Source organism: Carlito syrichta, unplaced genomic scaffold (genome assembly GCF_000164805.1).
Source record: "Carlito syrichta isolate Samal-C Ts95f unplaced genomic scaffold, Tarsius_syrichta-2.0.1 Scaffold311607, whole genome shotgun sequence".
Classification (NCBI taxonomy): Eukaryota; Metazoa; Chordata; class Mammalia; order Primates; family Tarsiidae; genus Carlito; species Carlito syrichta.
The window spans coordinates 5231-29576 of NW_007255703.1; the positions used below are offsets into that span (position 1 = coordinate 5231).

The 24346-nt window shown below is 47.3% G+C and overlaps 1 protein-coding gene across 1 annotated transcript in view; it reads right to left on the reverse strand.

Annotated features, from left to right (window-relative positions):
* Positions 1-11898: 11898 nt before the first annotated feature.
* RNASET2 (ribonuclease T2) overlaps positions 11899-24346 on the reverse strand; it is a 26621-nt gene continuing 14173 nt past the window's right edge. Inside the window, exons 7-10 of the mRNA XM_008068861.2 lie at positions 19167-19280; positions 13749-13794; positions 13285-13359; positions 11899-12153 (exon numbers count right to left, since the gene is read on the reverse strand). Of these exons, the coding sequence (XP_008067052.2) occupies positions 11956-12153; positions 13285-13359; positions 13749-13794; positions 19167-19280 (433 nt within the window). The 3' untranslated portion in view covers positions 11899-11955. The remainder of the gene's footprint in view (positions 12154-13284; positions 13360-13748; positions 13795-19166; positions 19281-24346) is intronic.

Here is a 24346-nt window from a genome sequence, read left to right on the forward strand (position 1 = left end):
AAAAAATTAGCTGGGCGTGGTGGCACATGCCTATAGTTCCAGCTACTTGGAAGGCTAAGGTGGAAGGATCGCTGGAGCCCAGCAGGTTGAGGCTGCAGTGGCCGGGAGCAGTCATTGCACTCCAGTCTGGGTGACAGAGTGAGACTCCAACTCAAAAAAAAAAAAAAAGAATATGGTGTCAGGGGCCCAAGCATCTCTAGGGAGAAGTCTCACGTGATTTAAGGATGGGACTGAGAAGGAAGGTCACTGGTCACCACATGCTCTGGTTCCACATTCTGACTATTGTTTTTCATGTAAAGGACTCTAACAGGTGCTCTTGAACACAGATTTCTGATAATTTTAGGATCAATGGACTAAATAAAAATTCCCAGAACTCTCATGATCAAACGAATGGGTTCATGAAAGTACTAATCAAGATCCAACAAAAAAATTAATTATATGAATTTAAGTAACAGATGAAGACAATGTTTTTATAACTTTTATTTAAAATACTGTTGGTTCTTGGTCAGGCTTTGTGTCTCAAGTCTGTAATCCCAGCACTCGAGGAGATTGAGGCATCAGGATCGCCTCAGGCTGGGAGTTCAAGACCAGCTGGGTAACTTAGCAAGACCCAGTCTCTACCCAAAAAAAAATTTTTTTAATTAAACACTCTTGGTTCTTAAATGCTTTGTTAGATTTAAGAAAACATTCTCTCTTAATCTATAGTCCACAGTGATTTGGTAAAGTTTACATTTGTGAACAAAGTGAGAGCATTTGCTTTTCCTCCCTACTTGATTCCACAAAATTCAAGAACTATTCACACATTTTTTAAAAAATGAAACTGTGGTTATTTGCATAAATTCCATTCAAATCTGTTCTCTCTTTACAGCAGGATACACTTGGAAACACCGATTATGTTACCAAGGCTCCGATTAAAATGTCATATTGAGAATGTGCCTAGAATGTCTGCTTTTGAGTCCCAGCCCTAGTCCCAGTGAATAAAGGAGCACTTCCTGGCAGGCCCAGGAACCTTGAGGCTACAGGTAAAGTCTACAGTCTGCATTGGTTCAACTTCCTATCAACAAAAGGCTTTTAAATCTGAGATGCCCATGTGATCAATGTGACAGAAAAAGTTACACTTCCAAAAGTGAAACTACACTACTTGTTATTGGATTGTAGCCCTGGACACTGCTTTCAAGTTCTTGTTGTCTACCTGCAGACTAGACTAGATCCTGAATTCTAGATTCCTCCAGTCTAACTTTCTTCCCTAGGATTACTAAAAACAGTAACTGCTCTCTTTTTAAAGCCCTATAAGCTAAGCCTAGATAAAATTTTAAGGAGCAAGCCTCATGCTGGATGTATGGGCCACACAGAAAGTTCACCAAACTGCCAGATGTCATAATCCAGAGACATTCAAATAGCAGACCTAGATAAGAAGTTGATGTTTTTCATGCTGTAGACAGCTTTTCCCAAAACGTCAGAATAAGACTCCACATCATAATGATACTCTCACCCCTCTTAACACCCACCATCTTCACTTGGCAGAACAATGGTATAATTAAAACTTCACCATCAGTGGCTTCTACTGATAACTTGACAGAATCTGACCTAAGACATCCTTTAGAATCTATTGGTTAAATATGAAAATGTCTGTACTATTGTTAATACTACAAGCTGAACCTGTATAAATTCCTCTGGGAAAGTTAAGACCCACCTACACAAAATAAGAAAGCAGGAACACTGGGTCCTATCTAATTCACTGTAGTCATTTGATTTATTTAATTGGTTGCTTTTTAAACCTTGGTTTGTTCTGCAAAACTGTTAGGCAAAGTGGGATTGTCACATTACTATTAATTTTACTTCGTATTTTTCCTTTATAAACAGTGTCTCTTAGTTGTTCGATGTTTGCAGAAGTACAGCTCCTAACAGAATAATGCTGGCCTGGCACTTGGTTATGACAGCCAACACCACAAAACAGACAAAACTGATCCTAACAATGAACTCCAGGTAGACTTCGTCTTCGGCCCTCCCTCGTTACTTAAATGTGTCTACAAGGGTTTTGACCCTGATTCTTAGTCATCAATCACTCCCTCCAACTCAGACTCAGAACAGCAACCTGGGACACGTCCCTCCTAGCACTGGGGACATCAAACTAACTACAGGATGACTGCTCAGGGATGCTTTTGGATAAAGACTTGACCGAAAGGGCGAGATGCTAAAGTTGTCAGGATTAAAATGGAGTCACTTGTACCAAAAAAAGAAAAAAGGAACAAGAACACCCTGACAAATAGAGCCAGGGAAGGCCATTAAGAAAAGGTTCTCAGTCTTGGATGCCTGATAACAAAAAGACACTACAAAAACTACAACCTTGCACAGAGGCCATAGCAACCTTACATCAAAAGTACTCCTGTGAAGTTACCAGCCAGCAACTACCCACCTAACCTGTACTGCCGCTGGCCTTGTTACTGATGCGTATATCCAAGGATAACTACTTCAAAATGATTGTCTAATCCCCCTCATCTTTCCTTTCAAACCATCATCTCCCCTCACCTCCCTGAATATACACATAGTTCACTATAGCATGCATGTTCCCACGGCAATGTCCTATCCCTGAATTAAGACCATTTTCTTTTAGAGAGTTTGTCTCTTTTTGTCATTTCATTTAGGTTGACAACCTGAAACCAGAAGTTCTAAATTGCTCGAACCAATTAATTCTTTTTTTTGAGTAGGAGTCTCACTCTGTCACCCAGATTGGAGTGCAGTGGCACAATTCTGACCACTGCAGCCTCGACCTGCTGGGCTCAGGCAATTCTTCCACCTCAGCCTTCCTCAGTCTTCCAAGTAGTTGGAACCACAGGCACGAGCCACCATGCCCAGATAATTTTTTATTTATCAAAGAGACAATGTCTCGCCAAGTTACCCAGGCTAGTCTCGAACCCCTGGACTCAGGCAATCCTCTTGCCTCTGCCTCCCAAAGTTCTGAGATTATAGGCATGTGCCACCACACACAGCTAATTGTTTTATTTCTTTTGGAGAGACAAGGTCTCGCTATGTTGCCCAGATTGGTCTCCTGGGCTCAAGTGATCCTCTCACTTCAGCCTCCCAAAGTGCTGGGATTACAGACATGAGCCACTGCACCTGGCCAATTCCTTCTATTTTTTTTTTTTTTTTTAAGGTAGCTCCCACTCTTTATTTAGAACTGCAAGAGTCTTAATTGATAAGCATATAGGCTTATTGTGTTTACATGAATATGCTCAGATTGCTGACATCATCACAAATATTTTTAAAAATCTGTTATGTGTGATCATTGATTTCTCACTCACACACTCCAAAAGAAATGTGTCTCTAGTTGCAGTAAATTCTGTTTCGTTGGATCCTGCCTGGTAACATCTTACTTCTCATAACTCTCTCCATCAGCAAGCTGCACCGCATGGTACCCCACATGACAAAGCCATTTGGTTTCCAGGCATGGTCTTAGCTAGATCTCAGCTATAACAACACAGAGTTTTACTCACTGATTTAAGCAGGGCGCTTTCCCTGGGGGAGACCCCCAGCACCTTGGGTTGAGAGTCCTCCAATATCTCTTCCCACAACTGAGGCTATTCAGCTCTATGACACTCAGAGAAAAGTTGTTGGGGAAACATTCAGGTTTTGATCCATGAGGTTCCAAGCACCTAAACATTGGGACTATCTTGATGATGAGGTGACTGTTCCAGTCTTGGCTAGTACCGGCTTTTGATGTGCATTGTCATCGTTGGGCCATTGCTGTCTTTCCTCAATTCAGATTAGACTTTTCTGCAGCACCAACTGGGCCTGAGCAGCTGTGCCCCATACTGTGACAGCACAAGGAGCCCGCATTGTGTGCTGTGGCCCAAGGCTTACCTCAATAGTCCAAGGGTGACAGGCACCAATCACAAAGCTGCACACACCAGGCTCAAAGTCTTTGCTGGTAAAAGTGGACCATTGCTATTCTGCAGACGTTTTCAACATTCAAAAGTGAGTAGGGTGCGGGGCAGGGTGACTCATGCCTATAATCCCAGAACTCTGAGAGGCCAAGGAAGGAGGATCACTTGAGGCTAGGAGTCTGAGACCAGCCTGGACAACACCGTGGGACACCACCTCTACAAAAAATGGAAGAATAAAATTTAACCAGGAGTGATGGTATGCATGTGTAGTCCTAGTTGCTAGAGACCTAAGTCCAGGAGGTCGAGGCTGTGGTAAGCTGTGATTGTGCCACTGCACTCCAGCCTGGGCAAGAAAGTGAGACCTCAACTTTAAAAAAAAATTAGGTAGGTGTGGTGGTGTGTGCCTGTAGTGCCTGCTATTCAGGAGGCTGAGGCAGGAGAATAACTTGAGCCCAAGAGTTTGAGGCTGTAATAAGTTATGATCACACCATTGCACTCTAGCATGGGCAACAGAGCAAGACCCCACCTCAAGAAAATTTAAAAAGGTAGGAAAACTTATTGCATCAGTTTCTTTGTTCCCAGGAATGAAGGAATTGTGAATGTATTAAAGCTGCACAGGTGTGCGGAGTTGAAAGCAAGTCAGCTTCAAGTCAATATGGCAGCTAATGACTCCTTATCCATCTCAGACTTTCTAAACCTACTATCATCTGAGCCTGAAATGCTAATTCTGTCCTTTTTGTCTAAAATAAATGGAAGACTCATTACAGTCACTCAAAAAAAAAAAATAGAATTTCCATCACAAAAATTACATAAAATTGCAGCATTTCTCATTGTCTGTCAAAGACTTTGCTTCAACGTAGCTCAGCCCACACCAGCGCAACAGACTGATCTTATGGAAGGGCAAACACTGATTTAATCTGCGGAATCCTGTCCTGGTCATTTCATCTCATGAGCTAGATCGTGTGTGTGTTTGGGGGCGGGGGGAGGGGCAGTGGCTTCCTTAATTCTCCTAAGTGTTATCCCTCTCTGCCATGATGAATATGGCCAAAGCAGTTGAATTCTGGGAAAATGTTCGTTTCCAATTGCCTTGGGACCTGGGTTAAATTCTTTTTATTCCTGATCCTCAGTTCACAAAAACATCGCAGAACGAGAAAACAGACCACCTGCGTGCTCCGGTCGTCTGGGTGTGGCCAGAAGCCAGCAGCCGGCACCTCTCCGGGACCCGCTGCCAATTCGTCTTAGCTCATTCATTGATTCCCCCAATATAGAGAACGCCCGTGTGGAGGGCGTGCGCAGGCGCAGTGGCGTTCTCCGGTCGCTCAGAACAAGGTGGGGAGAGAAGGGCTCTGCAGGGAGGTGGCCGTCACAGTCCCACGCGACCCTCCCTGGGGCTTGCAGCGTCACCTGTTCGGGTCCCAGCGAAGCCTTCCCTGGCCCCCTCTGTAAACCCTAGCCCTCTCCTGTCTCCCCCAACTGATCGCCACTAGACGCGCCACCCATTCCCCTTGTTACTGTCACTCGACGCAAGGGGGAGTCCTGGAGACCTTCTGCTCACAGCTATGTCACAAGCAGGGAAGGGGCACTCCGGGAAGCGTGAGACACTGTGCAAGCAGTGGACACAACAGCTCTGGGTCCGGGAGACGTCCAGCCCTTGCCACACGGTCCTCGCCCGGGCGGTCCCACCCTCACTCATTCTGCCTTCGCCCAAGCCGTCCAGGTCCCGCCCCCGCCATGCAGGTCCCGCCCCCCCATCCAGCCCTCACCCGAGCCGTCCAGGCTCCGCCCCCTCCATCCTGCCCTCACTCATCCAGCTCTCTCACCCGCACCGTCCACGCCCCGTCCCCGCCATCCAGGCGCCACCCCCACCCTCCAACCCTCACCCCTATAGCCCTCACCTGCACGGTCCAGGCCCCGCCTTCGCTGTTCAGTCCTCACATCTACAGTCTTCACCCACAGTGCAGGTCCCGCCCTCCCCGTCAAGCCCCGCCCCTTCCATCCTGCCCTCACCTGTCCAGGCCCCACTCCCATCGTCCAGGTCTCACACCTGCCGCCCTCACCTATAAAACCCTCACATTCACGGTCCGGGCCCTGCCCTGCACGTCTCTGTCCAGGCCTCACCCGTGCCCTCCCGCCTTTACCTCTCCTGTCCAGCCCCTACATGCTCTACCAGGTAACACAAGGTAGGAGAGAAGAGGCCCCAATTCCTGGGAGTGCAGAGGCCGAGCCGAGACTCTAGAAAATTCGACAGTGGGCCTGGGTGCTGACGTGTAAATGGGAGTTTGCTAAGCTGCAGAAGTCAAAGGGCATTCCAAGCACCAACAGCAGGGAGAATCCGGCCACCGATGTGTTGACCAGAGACCCCAGAAGCCACAGGGCCGTGGGCAGAGATGATGCTGACAGTGCAGGGGGAGTTGAGGGAAGGCTCTGGCCCTTCACGCTGAGGCTGCAAGCTGGCCTGGAGCAGAGAAAGCCATGGTTGAATGTAGAGAGAGGCCTAAACGGTGCCTGAATAGATTGGGTGGGAGTCATTGCAGAGGCCAGCCCAGAAGCTCTGAGGCTCTGAACTCAGTCACCAATGGAAAGGAGAAAACATAATTTAGAAGACTTTTCAGGATTGAGGTGAACTTTTAAAAAATAATAATAAAAAAGTTCTGAGTTGACTTTGAGGTTTCTACCTGGAGTGAGACCGTGGATGGTGATGTCCTTCACAGATGGGGCGGAAGAAGTTTCAATGAAAGTGTTAGATCTGGGAGGATTGTTAGGTCAGTGGGCCAGTGTGCTGAGCCAGTGGCGCAGGTAAGATGCAAAGAACTGCACAGAAGTTAGATTGGAAAATATAGTTTATTTAGAAAGTAAGTTAGAGAGAAAGAGAGGAGATTCACCTCTCCAAGAGAGGAGAGGAGGTCAAAGCTCAGGAAAACGTGGCGGCGACCATAGCTCAAAGAGCACTAGACACACCAGAGTCTAGTAAGGCAATGGCGGCTGACTGTTTGAGGTTGAACGCTTGAAGAAATTTCCCTCGATGGGGGCAGGTCATCAAGGTGGTTGGGTGGTGGTCTGCTCCATGTCATCATAGAGGGCAGGTCAGTGCAGGTACTGATGTCAGGTGATGGACGGCAGGCAGATGGGTGGGTGAGTCACATGACTGCTGCCATTGTGTTGGGGTCTGTGTCATGAAGGTCACGAAGGGCTGATTAAGTTAACCTGGTTTTATAGGTGGAGGCAAATACTTGAAATAGAAAAACTAATTAGAGCTGGATTCGGTGTCTCATACCTGTAATCCCAGCACTTTGGGAGGCAGAGGCAAGAGGATTGTCTGAGCCCATGGAGTTGAGACCAGCCTGGACAAGGTGAGACCTTGTGTCTACAATAAATCAACAAATTAGCTGGATGTGGTGGCACACACCTGTAGTTCCAGCTACTTGGAAGGCTAAGGTGGAAGGATCGCCTGAGCCTAGCAGGACAAGGCTGTGGTGGCCGTGAGCATGCCACTGCACTCCAACCTGGGTGACAGTGAGACTCCAACTAAAAAAAAAAGAAAGCTTAGCCAGATGTGGTGGTGTGCGCCAGCTACTTGGAAGGCTGAGGCGGAAGGATCGCCTGGGTCCAGCAGGACGTGGTTGCAATAGTCATGAGTGTGTCACTGCACTCCATCCTGGGTGACAGAGTGAGACTCCAACTCAAAAAGAAAAGCTAATTGGTACAAAACAAGCTGGGGAGGGGGTTTTAAAGCAATTATCCACAGCTACCTCTGAGAAACCGGTTTTGTCCTTGGTGAGTGATTTTAGGGTGAAGTGAACTGCTAGAGAAACTTGACAGATCCAGGCTGCTCATTGGCTCTATTGATTCCATGTTACATCCTTTCGGAAGGATAAAATACCTAGTTCTGAATATGATTCAACTGCTCATGTTAATAATAACAATCAGCGCCAGGTGCCATGGCTCACTCCTGTAATCCCAACACTTTAAGGAGGCCGAGACATGAGGAATGAGTCCAGGACTTCGAGACAAGCCTGGGCGACATAGCAAGACCTCATCTTCACAAAAAATCAAAAAGTAGCTGGGAACCTGGGCAACACAGTGAGACTCCAACTCTAAATAACTAAGTAAATAAAATAATCTTTTACTAGGTCGATGGGAGGTATTGCTTTCTGGGTGATCACATACCCTGAGGGGAACCAACACTTCCTCCAGAGGCAAGAGACATGCTCTGGGTCCAGCGACCACCCTGCCAAGAAAAGCAGCTGGTCCAGAAGGGTTTGCTAGCCTTGTCTTTTGTGTCTGATGGCTTCCCACTATTCCCATACTTCCACCCCGCAGGTCTAGGTCAAGGATCCTCTTCTCCAGGGACACTCCTGGCCAAGGGGACCCACACTCACTGCCGTACTGCTGGCAGCCCCTCTCCTAGGCTCTCTGACCTCTACCCTCGTGGGAGATGCCCGAGTCCCCAGCTCCGACCTGACACACCAGCCCCTGCTGCTCCCCTTCCCACACATGCCAGCGTTCAGGCTGCTCAGATTCCTGCTTGCATGGGGGGTGGGTTTTTACAAAACAGTCATGCCAAGTGTGTGCGGTGAGGACTGAGTGGTCACAGCTGTCTTTTACCAAGTCTGGGAAATTCCCATGATCTACTTGTTTCTTGATGCAGAAACCATGCTGGGACCTGACCTCCTGAACACAGACTGAACACAGGCAGATCGCCCACAGATCCAGTGCCCAGTACTGCAGGTTCACACACGCTTATTTTCTAATAAGCACCTGCTACTGTGCTCTAGGCCAACACAGAAATATAAATACATCACAAGCAGATCCTTGTGAACCGCTGAGCCTCTGACGCACAGACTTTGATCCAACGTGATGGTGGTAGGAAACGTTTGACTCCCTGCTCCATATCCCACACCTCTCACCTGGTGGTCTTGTCTGAACCTTTCTCCACCCTTAGGAAATGCTCAGCCAGGCACGGTGGTGAGCATCTGTAATCCCAGTACTTGGAGGGGCTGAGGCAGGAGGATCGCTTGAACTCAGGAGTTTGAGACCAGCCTGGGCAACATAGTGAGACCTCATCTCTCTCTTTTCTGGAGGGTGGACCCCTTGTAGAACAGGCTCCCCCCACTAGGTAAGTATTCTAGGAACCCATCAACATCAGTGTACCAGCTAGCATGGTTATGAGAGGTTGTTATGAAGGTTCAACTTCAGTGAATTTTTTTTGGAGATTGTTTCAGCATGTTTTGCCCATTTCATGATGGGTGATTTATGAGCGCATCTGCCCACATTGAGCTGAGTATTCAGGAGTTTTTGACCAAGAACGCTGTGACCCCAGTGCCCCACCTTCCCTATTCACCCAGTCTCGAAGGAGCAGCTTTGTTTTTGTTTCATTTTCCCAGATGAAAAAAGTCCTCAAAGGGAAATAAATGTTTTGCCGATGTGAAAGAGGTGAAACAAAAAATAGCAGAAGCACTAAAAGACATCAAAATCAATGAGTTAAAAAATATTTTGAGCGTAGAAAAAGAATCTCGAAAGGTGTATTGTATAAATGGAGAGTACTTTGAAGATGACTGACATGTAAACACATAAGAATAAGTATGCAATTTTTTATAAGTAAATTCTGGTTTTTTGGGGTCCCCTCCTCATATATATAATTTAAAAAATAGGCTGGACACGGTAGCTCACACCTATAATCCCAGCACTTTGGGAGGCCGAGGTGAGGACTGTCTGAGCCCACAGGTTTAAGCCAACCTGGGCAACTTGGTGAGACCTCATCTCTACAATAAATCAAAAAATTAGCTGAGTGTGGTGGTGCACGTCTGTAGCTACTTGGAAGGCTGAGGCAGAAGGATCGCCTGAACCCAGCAGGTAGAGGCTGCAGTGGCCATGAGCATGCCACTGTACTCCAGCCTAGGCAACAGAGTGAGACTCCCACTCAAAAAAAAAAAAATGCTCAGATAAGAACAACAAATATGCCCATCTTTAAAAATAATGGTTTGTTTTAAAAATGCCAAGGCGGACTTCAGGGAGTAACTACTTTCCTTGATCTTCCAAGGCTACAAAATAAATGCAGTTTGAATAAGAAGTCTGTTCAAATTCACCGGCTCATCTGGAAATAACAGAGCTTAACCCCAGCCTTGAGCCATGCATTTTCAAAACAGCTCAAAAGAAAGAACTGCATATTCTAAAATACTTTAACATACTCTGAGGCATAAGAGTCCACACTGGACAGGCACGCCCTGAGGACGTGGAGACTGTGGGGAGGGGGGATCACAAGACACGAGATAAATCCAACCTTGTCACCTTTTACAAGCATCCAAACACAAATCACCAACACAGGAAAGAAACAGACCCTCTGGGCTGGCAAGACGGTGAGCTCAGAGAAGGGGCCAAGGGGCAAGGCATGGGCTGAGGGACCTTGATGACATGGACATGGGACCCTTGGGTCCCACTGGCCTCCCCACCGGGCACACAGGAAGGGACTCAGCTCCTTCCTCTATCACAGAAGAGATAAAACAAAGGCACTGCTTGCACCAACTCCGCCACCCCACTCTGGGTCTGTCTGAACAGGCTATCGGGGTCTGTCTGTCTCATCTGCTGTCAGTGTGGAGCCTGCTGTCATGCAGGCAAAGCGCCCTCCTGTGCCTCCCTTAATGCCTGGTGGGGTACACACAAGTATCTTAGTATGGAATCAGGTCAGCAACACCTGCCTTCTCCCCATCCCACTTGCCTGGTTACTCTCTGTCCCTCTGCTTGTTCTGCATTTCAGACATGTCTCCTACGGGTGTCACAAAGGCATGCTTTGGTTTGACCCACTTGAACATGCTTTTAAGTGGGTGAGTCCATCCACACATGTGTAGTGTGGCTGATGTTTTTCACAGGCATGATTATTCTGAAAACATGGCTGCTCAGAGGATCAAATAATATTTCAAAGTGCTAAACACAGTGCCTGGCACACAGTAAGCTCTATTTTAAGGGTATGTTAAATTTTAAAACTAGGATGTTAACCTGATCAAGACAAATAGAAAAACCATTTACCAAGAGCAGAGGCCAGGGAGAAGACGCTAGAAGCCCGCTGTAGTAAAGCACAGAAAGCATGCACTCTAGAGGCACCTACTGTACAAGCCCTGTCCCTGCAGGCCCGGCTGGTTGGTGATCCCCCGGCTGCGAGCAGCCCATGACCGCATATCAGAAGGCAAGGGCACATTGCGGTTCCAGAACATTCTCTCTAAGGATGCTCATTTCACTTGGGGCTACTTCTGAATTTCCAAATACTCATCAGTGCGCGGATCCAGCCACCTTCTGAAAAAAGAAGTGAGCCAGACATAAATGACTTCCAAGTTTTAGGGTGTGCAGGCAAGAGAAGCCCAGATTAGCAGATATTGATGGGACAGGGACAGCCGGCTGGCTGCTCGGTGGACACCCAAATCTCCCCAGGCAGGAGCAGGAAGTCATCTGATAGCCCCTGCTCAGGGCACAAGTTCCCTCCAAGGACACACCTGTGCCCACATCAGGCCACCAACAAGGGACATGCTGGTGTGGGGACCATAAAACAGCCTCCACTCCTGAGCTAGAGACGCTCCCCAGCCGCCAGGCATGGCCTGGGCTCCTGCTTGCCCACAGAGTTCGTTATCTTGAAGATAACCCATACTGAGGAGGCAACGGGCACTGGAGGAACACCCGGGCAGAAAATACCTAACTCGGAACCATGAGCCCAGACTCCAAGGGGCCCTGGGAGGAAACACAAGTGAGAGAGTCCCTGACTCTGTACTGAGTGCCCAGACTTCAAGTTTCCTACCTAGCAGTCTAAAGATGCTGAACAGCTTAACAGAAGAAAGGAACACCTGTACACTTTGTCACAGCCACAAAGCAGCCACTCAGGTGTGGGAGAGCTCTTTTCTCCCAGTGTAGCCCACATTCATTCCACAGCAATTGATTCAGGCACCAGAGGGAAAGAGGGAAACAGACAGGAAGGCTGGCTGCTCAGGAGAGCACAGACGGAACTCTTCACTGGGGAGTCGTTTTTTAGCAATGGTTTGTGAATTTCTCTTGTGTTTAAAAACATAATATTTCCAAAATGTGGGCATCAGTGCTTGGTCCTTTTAGGTGGAGGGTAAAAGACGGGGCCATCTTCACAGACCCTCAGGCCTTCAGCAGCCACATCTACCGGCCACACTTCCTGCCCCAGGGCTGGTGGCTCCTCGGGCTCTGTGCAGTTGCGCAGCTGCTGATGATCCTTGGTGAGACACAGTTCTATCTGACCGATTGTCTGCACTTCCTCACCCTAAAAACAGAAAGGGGAAGACGCTTTAGAATGTGGTCTTGGTTTACCATCAAGGTCTTATGATCACGAGGTGTCAGACCTGTCTTGAGGCTAGCAAAAGCTAGGACTCCAGACCCTGGAACAGACCCCCTCACTCCACAGAAGGCTGGCATGGCTGAGTCGCACAAGCAGCACGGGTGACTCTGACAGGCAGTGGTGCTCAGCCTGGGGCTTGGGCCTCCCGATCACCATCAAGTTCAGCCTGGCCACCCCGGTGAGAGGATGCTGCTTCTATCTTAGAGAAAATTAATGAGCAATTGACATATCTACAAAGATACATGCCAACATGCCTGCACACACAGCACACTCATGGAGGCCCAAGGGGAGAAACGGTTTTGTAGGTGAAGAGGTGAACAGTGGTCCAGTGATAAAGGAGTATAACTCTTTGGAATTGCAAAGGAAACTGCAATTCCATCAATAAGTGGACAGATGCCAGCAATGAAAATTATTAACATGAGCAACATAGACACTTAGACATTTTCTAACTTTGAATATTCCCCTCAGGGATAAGCAAGAAGACAAGCCCTATCCTAGCATGGTGTCCAAGAACCATGCCTATACACACAGCACGTGCATGCACACGCACACACATGCACACACAAGCACACATGCACACACACACAAATTCACAGGCCCACACACATAGCATACACACAGATGCACATGCACACACACATGCACACAAACCTATATGCACACACACAGAGATGCACATGCACCCACACATGCACACAAGCATGCATGCACAAGCCCACATACACACACAGCACACACATACACACGTGCATGCATATATGCACAAAAACACACAAGTCCATGTGCACACACGCACACACATGCTTGCACATGCACAGAGATGCACAGGCCCACGTGTGCGCACACACACACACACACATGCACACATTCACAAAGACACACAGCACACACATGCACAGGCCCACATACAGATGCACATACATGGACACATGCACAAAGACGCCTGACCCACCCACATGTAACACACACCCACAGATACAAATGCACAAACATGACTCTGCCCCTGGTAACCCCACAGTGAAGAGAGAAAGAACAACAACACACAACGTGCCCAACCTGTCTTGGTGGAAGGCACTGGATCTTGGGTATCACTCCGTACACTCTGGCAAGGGCATCTCTGAAGTCTTCAATCTGATATTCAATAGAAGTGTATTAGAAACAAAACCTTGACATAAAAATCTGGCAGTTCTGATCTACCCATGTGTGACACTGACACAGTGACAGTGGCAGTGTCCTGCCCTTCCTGGTGTTCCCCTGGCTGGTGGGGACAGGACTCAGCAAAGATGTGAGAGTGAAACCTCACTGTGCTTCAGAATCACTTGCTACCTACTTCGCCTTCAGTTTATACTGAATACACACAGGAAAACACAACCTGAATAACATGGACTTAAGGCATGAAGTTAGGCAAGAGGGACTTGCTCTGGGTCACTTCCCAGCCCATTAGGGGCTCACAGGTTGAAGTGGCCCTGCTGGATGTCCCCAGAGACCTATGGGAGATAAGAAGCAGAAGCCAGACTTACGTGGTAGTAATTGATGGACGGTTTTATCCCCAACTTCAGGAGCTTACTAAAATTAAAAAAACAAAAGTGAGTTGAACATGAAAGTTCATTCTCTTTTCTTGTTCTTCTCCAACATCATATATCACAGTGAAGACTAAGGTGCCCTCAAAGGAATGTGCTCTTTTCCTATCAATTTAGGCGGTAGATCCATTCACAAGGACGGCAGATCAGCGGCTCACAGACCCTGCCCTTTCCCACCCACAGGCTCCTGTCCACTTGTCTGCACTTGTCTGCACTTCCTCACCCTAAAAACAGAAAGGGGAAGATGCTGAGTCCTCAAAAGGGCACCACCAATGCCACTACCAAGTGGAGCCGGCACACACAGTACCACCCACTGGCCACACCTAGTGCAAAAGACAGTCAAGCTGGGTTCAGTGGCTCAGCCTGTAATCCCACGCCTTGGGAGGCTGAGGTGAGTGGATTGCCTGAGCCCGTGGGTTCAAGACCCACCTGGGCAACTTGGTGAAACCTCATCTCTACAATAAATAAATAAAAAAAATTAGCCGGGCGTGGTAGCGCACGCCTGTAGTTCCAGCTACTTGGAAGGCTGAGGTGGAAGGATTGCTGGAGTCCAGCAGGTCGAGGCTACGGTGGCCAGGAACGGCCACTGCACTCCAGTCTGGGCGACAGAGTGAGACTCCAACTCAAAAAAAAAAGAAGACAGTCAACGGTGAATTTGGATTCTAGCCTATCCTAGAATTTTTAAATTTTTATAGTTGAGGTCTCACTCTGTCTCCCAGGCTAAAGTGTTAAAGTGTAGTGGCACAATCACAGCTCACAACAGCCTTGACTTCTGGGCTCAGGCTGTCCTCCCACCTTGGCCTCCCAGGAAGCTGAGACTAAAGGCACACACTACCACGCCTGGCTAAATTTAAATTTTTTTTGCTAAAGAATATGTTGCCCAGGCTGGGCTCAAATTTCTGCCCTAAAGTGATCCTCTTGCCTCAGCCTCCCAAAGGGATTACAGATGGGAACCACCATGTCCCATTTGGTCAAATCTTCAAACACAGTCATGTGCTGAATCATGCCCTTTGGACAAGGAAGGACTGGAAAGATGATTGGGGGGGGGTTCCCATAAGCTTCTAATACCTTATTTCTATTGTACCTTTTCTATACTTAGATGTACAAATACTTACCATTGTTTTACAATCGCCTGCAGTATTCAGCACAGTAACATGCAGGGCAGTCTTATAGCCCAGGAGCAATAGATTGACACAGTATAGCCTGGGTGTGCAGTGGTAGCACCATCAGGACTTGTGTAAGTTCACTCTACAATGTCCACACAATGACAGAATCCCATGACACATTCCATATTCCTGTCATTAAGCGATGTATGACTGCATGTTAAATACCCCTAGCTTTGAGTCCTTTCCTAAAACATTGCGACAGAGAATCCATCACAGTGCCATATAATGACCTTATTAATTTGTGGAGGTACATTGTACAAATTCTTAATCATTCCCCCAAAAAACTCTGTAAGCTCCATCAAGGTTTTGTGAATTACTGTAGATTTAACCACTAAGTGGAGCAAAGACTCAGGCAGGCTCTCTGGGTGTTAACATTTCAAAACTTCAATTCTCTGAGCGCTATGAGCACTCTGAGAACTCTGCTTCAAGATATTTTGTCATTTTTTCAGATTTTCTGCCTTCATATAATAAAGTGAATAAAAAATTATTATACTTGATGACAATTTGACAGGCCGACCTATGAGAAAAAAGTAATTTGCAATAATGGTTTATAAAGAAGAATGAGGGGTTCTTTTAAATGTTGGCTTAATGTTAATTTTATGAGTGCTTAGAGCTTTAAATTTTCCTTGGAGAAACCAAAAACGAATATAACTTTTCGATAATTGTTCTTTATGGTTTTCCACAAAAGCAGCCCTCCATGGACACGGGCTGAATGAGGGAGAAGGACTTGCTCCCACCCACGGCGGTGGCTAGGCCATGTGGGGCCTGCTGATGCTCCAGTGAGCCCGGGTTTATAGTTTTGCCTATGTGTGTTATATGTCTCAGTCCTCTCAGTGTTGCTGCAAGGAATGCCCATGGCTGGAATGTGTAAAGGATAGAGGCTGGCTGGGTATGGTGGCTCACACCTGTTATCCCAGCACTTTGTCAGGTGGAAGAGAGAGGATTGCCTGAGGCCACAGGTTCAAGACCAGCCTGGGCGATTTGGCAAGACCTCATCTCTATAATAAATCAAAAGAAAGAAAAAAATTAGCCAGGCATGGTGGTGCATGCCTGTAGTTCCAGCTACTCGGAAGGCTGAAGCAAAAGGATCACCTGAGCCCAGCAGGTTGTGCGATGGCCATGAGCATGCCACTGCACTTCAGCTTGGACAACAGAGTGAGACTCTGACTTAAAAAAAAAAAAAAGAAAGGATAAAGCCTTGTTTGGCACACAGTTCTGCAGGCTTTGCCAGAAGCATGTGCCAGCATCTGTATGGCTTCTAGTGGGGGCTGTGTGCTGCCTCCACCCACAGCGGAAGGTGAAGGAGCCCACATATGTAGAGATTACATGACAAGAAAGGAAAAAACCGGCTCCCTTGGGAACTCACAGGGTGACAGATCCCTCACACCAAGGGAGGGCATTAATCCATTCATGAGGGACCCTTCCCTGGAACCCAAGCACCTTCTACTGGGCCATACCTCCCAACGCTGCCACACCAGGGGTCAAATTCCAGCATGCGATTTGGTGGAACCAGCAAACCCCAGGCAAACACAGCTGCAAAACTACTGAATTCCAGAAAGTGTAGCTAGGAACTACTTAGTAAGTGCTTGTTGGACAAAGAGGTGAATTATTTGGATAATTGATATAAACCTCCAGCAGTATTCACTTACAATAAGTACCCTACATATGAACCAGTTCCATTCCAAGAGCGTATTCATAAGTTCAACAAAGTCAGCCTAGGTACCCAACAAGTACAATCAGCTATACAGCACCAGCTATTTCACTGCTGCTCTTAACACTTGCTTCCAGACATCCTGGGCTTAAAATAAAGACACTGTACTACTGTGCTCTATACAGTACTGCATAGTAAAATGCAGAAGTACATCCACTTGTAGAGGATGCCTGACACGTCAACTAACTTAGGAGATTGGACATGCGAATACATGTTTGTGTCTTTGAATGTTCACAACTTCAAGGTTCGTATGTAGGGGATTTGCTGTCCTCTCCTTTTTCTGTTCGATTAAGTCAGCCTGGTGGTAGAGCTAGCCTGAGCTCGCACGACTGATGTCTGTGGTGAAGTCAAAGCTGTGGGGTCCACATTTGGAAAGAGAGGGCATCTGTCCTGTCTTCCCCTAAGTCAGTCTTGATCTGTCAGTCTTTCAGTGATGACAGTTTCTCTTAAACTGCACGTCACCTGCATACCAGAAGCCACTACAGACACTCTCTTGGCTAGAGGGACACTCAAAGTATTTACTATCTACACATTCGGGGTGAGGAAATGTTTCCTAGGGCATTGCTCTTACTGCAAGAAAATAATGCTCCCTCTACGAAAAACCTACAGTTAGTTACACAGATCAAATTATACAGTGCTCATACCTGTCATCCCAGCACTTTGGGAGGAGACAGCATTGCCTGAGCCCAGGGGTTCGAAACTAGCCCAAGCAACTTGACAAGACCTCATCTCTATAATAAATAAAAAAATTAGCTGGGCATGGTGGCACATGCCTAAAGTTCCAGCTACTTAGAAGGCTAAGTCCAGCAATTTGAGGCTGCAGTGACCGTGAGCATGCCACTGGGCGACAGTGAGCCTCCAACTCAAACAGCAACAAAATTACATAAAGCAAAGCATACAGGTTCGGGAACACATCATTGTGTATGTAATTTAGTGCAGGCCCTCAGTAACGCAGACTCTAAGACCTAGAAGAAACTTCACCTATTTATGACAGCATGGAAGCAAGTCCTAAAGAGGTTAGATAACCGAACTGTACAACTGGTTAGTGTCAGAGACAGGATAAAAGGCACTTAAAGCTCTGAGCTCTGGGACCTGGTGATGTTCAAGACATCTTCACAGGGCGCACACCCACATTTTGAGGGTAATCCGGTCTCCCAAAGGTGCTCGGCCCCTCCTGTACTAGCGCCTGTGACCCACCCCCTGCAGGCCAGCTGTGAGACTGCACCGAGCGGGACGATGTCAGAGGCCATCTCAGCAAGAGGCTGTTGTGTGTCAAGGGGGTGGAACACACGACTAGAAGCCAACCGCACTGTATACATCCTTTAAGCAGATCTGATTCACATGGCTTAAATGCTGCTGATTAGCAAAGGCACCTGGTGTTAATCTGATGTGAAGGAGAATCGCTTTCAGTCAAGCTGGACAAATCACAGAGGAGGCTGTAGTCTCCTGTTGCGTTTTGAGACCAGTTCACCGGTTTATGATGCCCTCCTACGAGGATGGTTCCTAAGCCCCAACACAGGCACAGCAGGACCATCCAGATGGGGACAGAGGTTTGCCCAGGCTCTTAGTGACCTCAGTGGGGCACTTGGTTTCACAAGTCTACTAGCCTAAGTGACCGCATATTCCCTGTCTCGAGCAGAGGTTCCAAGGCAGGACAGGCAAGGGCAAGTTCACCTGGGCTTGGATCTGGGGCATGTCTGGGGCTTAAAGGACCCGGCCTGCCACCTCTTTCCTGCTTGTCTCACCAGCTCTGCAGCCAAGATCCAAGGACGCCCTGGTGTTCAGCCTTTTCAGGGAAGTGATTGTGCTAATGCAAGGTGCTTGGTCAGAATTCATCCCTGAAAGCGGCAGGCCCTTGTCAGAGTCTTTGCCTCCTTTGGGCGACTCCCTGATGGCAGGTGGGTCCCAAGAGATGCCTCTGTGTCCGCATTGCGTGGTCATCCCTGGAAGGACCTGAAGGGCTGGGAGGCCTCGAGCTCTCCTCAGGAGTGACCCCGCTAGCCATAGAGCACATGTTCAAGGGCCACCAGAGCAGGCATGTGGGCTACACTCACTCCCCTTGATCTGCACCGGGCTTGCCTATACTCGTCCCCCTTGATCCACATCAGGCTCATCTATACCCACTCCCCTAGGTCCACGCCGGGCTCATCAACATGCATTCTCCTGGATCCACGTCAGGCTCATCTACACTCACTCCCCTCGATCTGTGTCTGGCTTGTCTACATGAGCTCCCCTGGATCCACATCAGGCTCACCTACACTCACTCCCCTTGATCTGTGTCCGGCTCATCTACACTCGCCCCTGGATCTGCATCAGGCTCATCTATGCGCACTCCCCTCGATCCGCATCAGGCTCGTTTACACTCGCCCCTGGATCCACATCAGGCTCATCTACACTTACCCCCTCAATCCACGTCACGCATGAGTGAGCAGAACACCTTGCAGCCACAGCCCAGGAACCTGCCAGGAAGGGTACACCCACCTGTTGAGGTCCAGCTCCTTGTACAGATCCAGGCATCTGCTGAAGTACTTCTTCTGGGAGTTGAGGGCATCTACCTGGGCAGCACACGTGCCGTGCTTATCCCACTCATGCTTCCTGTGAGGACGAGAAGAGGCTCCAGGTAAAAGGGGTGAAACCCATTCATAAGAAAGACACTTTCTCTTGGCACAGGATGCCCACATGTGGAGGCCATGCCACCTCTTCTACAAAGTGGAACAGTAAAACTTGCTCCAACATGGGCAATTGCCCCAATCCCCTAAGGTAAGGTCGTTGGTTGCCATCCATGTCTGCAGTGACAGCTGGCCCAATAACAACAAATTAAAGCTGAGCAGAAAGAAGATGCCATGTCCCAACACCCACCAATCACAGAAAATATGTGGTCTCTTGCAGTGAGCTGCTCTCCACAGCAGGGGACTGCAGAGAGAGGCACACACTGGCATCTGTAAGCAGGCAGGACAAATGATCCCCAGGAGACAGTGCAGGCCCATCACCCATTCAGCCTCTATGAATTACTAGTTTATACATCCTTTCTGCATAGAGGACAATAACAAGACAACACAATACCCAACCAAAGGTCTGCAGATGGACACAATATGTATCCCAGAAAAGCGTGGTCATTGATCATAATTCATTACATTTTATTGCCAATCAAAGTTTTACAAAATTGGGCCAGACACAGTGGCTCACAGCTGTAATCCCAGGTGCTCTGAAAGGCTGAGGCAGGATGATCACTTGAGGCCAGGAGTTTGAGATCAGCCCGGGCAACATAGGAATAGAATACAATAAAATAGAATCTACATTTACCTTCAGAATGACTGACACTGTGTCATTCATATGTTAACAATCATGAGCATGGAAAGACCCCCCCATCTCTACAAAGAACTTAAAAACTAGCTGGGCATGATGGTGTTGCCTGTAGTTCTAGCTACTTGTGGGGCTGAGGTGGGAGGATCACTTGATACCAGGAGTGTGAGGTGGTAATGAGCCACCATCGTGTCACTGCACTCCAGCCTAGGCGACAGAGTGAGACCCCAACTCACAAAATCTTTCATTTTTAGCTGGGTGCGGTGGCTCACACCTGTCATGCCAGTACTTTGGGAGGTAGAGGCAAGAAGATTGCCTGAGCTCATGGGTTTGAGACCAGCCTGAGCAACATGGTGAGACCTTCTCTCCACAAAAATTTAGCTGGGTGTGGTGGCACACACATGTGCTTCCAGCTACTTGGAAGGCTGAGATGAAAGGATCACCTGAGGCCAGCAGGTTTGAGGCTGCAGTGGCTGTGAGCATGCCACTACACTCCAGCCTAGGTGACAGAGTGAGACTCTGACTCAAAAAAAAAAAAATCTTTTATTCTTCATTTGGTCCTCACAACTCTTAAAGATGAAAATATTCTCATTAGTTTAAAAATGGGGAAGCTAACCAGGCTCAGTGGCTCAGCCTGTAATCCCAGCACTTTGGGAGGTAGGCAACTTGGTGAGACTGTCTCTACAAAAAATCAAAAATTAGCCGAGCATGGTAGCACATACCTATAGTTCCGGCTACTTGGAAGGCTGAGGTGGAAGGATTGCCGGAGCCCAGCAGGTTGATGCTGGGGTGGCCATGAGTATGCCACTGCCCTCCAGCCTGGGCAATGGAGTGAGACTCCAACTCAAAATAAATAAATAAATAAATAAAATAAAACACAATACGACAAAATACAATACAGAAGCTGAAGGTCACCCAGAGCCTGCACTTGGACACTACTCTGGATTCCAAGGTCAGGCCCTCCCTCTCCACCATCACATGGGGTTGTTGTCTAGTCAACCACTAAACAGAATCTATAGCTACCTTCAGAATGACTGACACGGTGTCATTCACATGTTAACCATCATGAGCATGGAAAGACAAGATGACGTCAGATTTCCTCAGCTTTAACAGCAATTAATTCACAAGGTTTTAATAAAAAGCATTCATGCAACCATTTATAAGGGAGACCCCCAAAAAACCTGGAATTTTTCTTATAAAAAACTGTATATTTATTGTTACATGTTTAAACTTTAGTTACCTTCAAAGTATTCTCTGTTTAATGAGATACACCTATTAAAATGCTTTTCCCACTGCTCAGAACAGTTTTTGAACTTGTCCATTTTATGCTTTTTAGTGCTTCTGCCATTTTTTGTTTCACCTCTTCCACACTGGCAAACGCTTCCCTTTGAGGACTTTTTTCATCCAGGGAAACAAAAATCTCTCAGAGAGAAATCAGGTGAATAGGGAGGGTAGGGCACAATGGTCATACTGTTTTTGGTCAAAAACTGCTGAATACTCAGCGTGGTGTGGACAGGAGCACTTGTAAATCACCCATCATGAAATGGGCAAATAAATGCATTGAAAGAATCTCAAAAAAAAATTCACTGAAGTCAAACACAGCCTCTCACACTAGCTGGTACAAGGATGCTGATGGGTTTCTAGAACACTCACCTAGCAGGGGAAGACTGTACTGCAAGGGGCTACTCTCCAAAAGATAATTCTGTGTTTTTGGGGTCCCCCTCATATAAAGCACTCTTATACAGTCTCTTAAAAATACTATCTAAATGTGAACTAATTCATTGGTAACACTCATCCATAATACCAGTTTTAAATAACTGCAACAGACATGTCCCTCAGACTAAGAAAACCATGAGACATTAAACTCAGGAAAGATAAAAGTGGGTGAATTAACTTTCTTCACCTAGAATAGCTTCCAGGATGAACTATTTGGTAACTCTACATCCTGTGATGCAGAAAGGAAGATTCTTTTAAACCAACTGAAAAGGAGTCTGACTTCCAGGCGACCTGGCCTTTCTGGAACAGAAGTAATTCTGGAACCTACTCCTCAGGAAGACGGGGAGGGATAACTCGGGGAGGGGTGACTCACTTTTACACAAGCAAAGTGGTTCCTGGCTCACAACGTCAACAATGCCTATCTTCGGAACTAGTGAAACTCGACAGACGCTAGACATAAGACTATTAAAGCATTGATACCAATGCAGTTCGGAACACTACAGCACATTTCAGTTGGAACCAGACATTTTAAATTTTCCAGCAAAAGGGCCTGTTACCTATCTGACATGGCTCAGCGGCTTGACATCTGTCCTCAGAGATGCCCTGACTCACCCACGAGTACAGAAGGGGCCAGAGCAGCCATCCTGCAGAGCTGGAGAGGCCAAGGGACACAGTCCACTATGAGGCCGCATCACCAGCTAGAGGATAGCCCAACCCAGGACGACTTCTTACAAAAGTCAAAAACAAACCAAACAACACTCTTGCTTTGTAGAGTGCTGCAAGAGTGCACATGTGGCATTTTTCAAAATGGTGAATCTTAGGGAATTATCTTGAGTACCAAGATACCCCACCTTGCATACTTGATTGATTTGAGATTAAAAAGAAAAATAACCTCTGGCTGGGTGGGGTGGCTCACACCCATAATACCAGCACTTTGGGAGGCTGAGGCGAGAGGACTGCCTGAGCCCACTGATTTGAGACCAGACTGGGCAACTTGGTAAGACATCATCTCTTCAGTAAATTAAAAAATTAGCCAGGCATGCTGACACGTGCCTGTAGTTCCAGCTACTTGAAAGGATTAGGCAGAAGGATCACCTGAGCCCAGCAGTTCGAGGCTGCGGTGGCCCATGAGCATGCCACTGCATTCCAGTCTGGGCAACTCCAACTCAAAAAAAAAAAGAAAAAAGAAAAGAAAAATGCCCTCTGACAGAGCCTCCCTCCTAGAGAGCACTTTGGGTGACTTCAATGGTGGAGATGTGGCTTGGTGCCAGGGAAGGCACGGTAACGAGGGAAATGGACCAGGCAGACCTACCTCCATGAATGATATTTTGTACTTAGAAGCCCTCAAAAGTACAAACATTAATTAGTGTTTAAGACTACCTTTTCATTTAGAGCAAAACAAATTTTTAAGTGTGAAATTCAACATCCAGCCTGAAAAACTAAGGTAAATTATTTTGCCTTTATTATAGTACACGCACACACACACAAGATCCACACACAGCATACACTTTGCTCATACTAGGTTGGTTGAATGACACAGCTCACAGACGGTCTTCAGATACATTTGCTGATTTTTTTTTTTTTAAGCACAAGTCTCACTCTGTCACCTAGGCTGGAGTAGAGTGGCACGCTCCCAGCCACTGCAGCCTCGACTTGCTGGGCTCAGGCGATCCTTCCGCCTCAGCCGTCCAAGTAGCTGGAACTACAGGCACTTGCCACCATACCTGGCTAATTTTTTGATTTGTTGTAGAGACGAGGTCTCACCAAGTTACCCAGACTAGTCTCAAACCCCTGGGCTCAGGCAATCCTCTTACCTCCACCTCCCAAAGTGCTGAGATTACAGGCATGAGCCACCATGCCCAGCACTGATTTATTTTAAGCTAAATTCTTATTGATTCCACCATGAAGCATCATTACAACAGAAGTATTTTGTATCCTCGGTCATCAGAGATTCACCACCTGGAGTGCCCTGGGAAGCGATACACACATATTTTTTTCTACCTTCTACTTCAACTCATCAAGCCCAATTCTATTTTGAAACCATTTTCTAGAATCCAGGGCTGCACAAAACAAGTGTTAGAGGCCCAAGTCATTTGCCACCTGAATTTTCACAGAGCAGTCTTACTTACTTATTTTACTTACTTTACTTACTTACTTTTACTTACTTACTTACTTACTTATTTAGAGTTGGAGTCTCACTCTATCACCCAGGCTGGAATGCAGCGGCACACTCACGGCCACCACAGCCTCAACCTGCTGGGCTCAGGTGATCCTTCCACCTTGGCCTTCTAGGAGACTGGAACTACAGGCATGTGCCACTATTTCTAGCTAATTTTTTGACTTATTGTAGAGATGAGGTCTTGTCAAGTTGTCTAGGCTGGTCTCGAACTTCTGGGCTCAGGCAATCTTCTCACCTCTGCCTCCCAAAGTGCTGGGATTACAGGTGTTAGCCATAGTGTCTGGCTCCATTTTCTTTTTAAAAGCTATCTAAACTTAACCTTTTTTTTTTTTTTTTTGAGTTGGAGTCTCACTCTGTCACCCAGACTGGAGTGCAGTGGCTGCTCCCGGCCACCGCAGCCTTGCCTGCTGGGCTCCGGCGATCCTTCCGCCTCAACCTTCCGAGTAGCCGGAATTACGGGCGC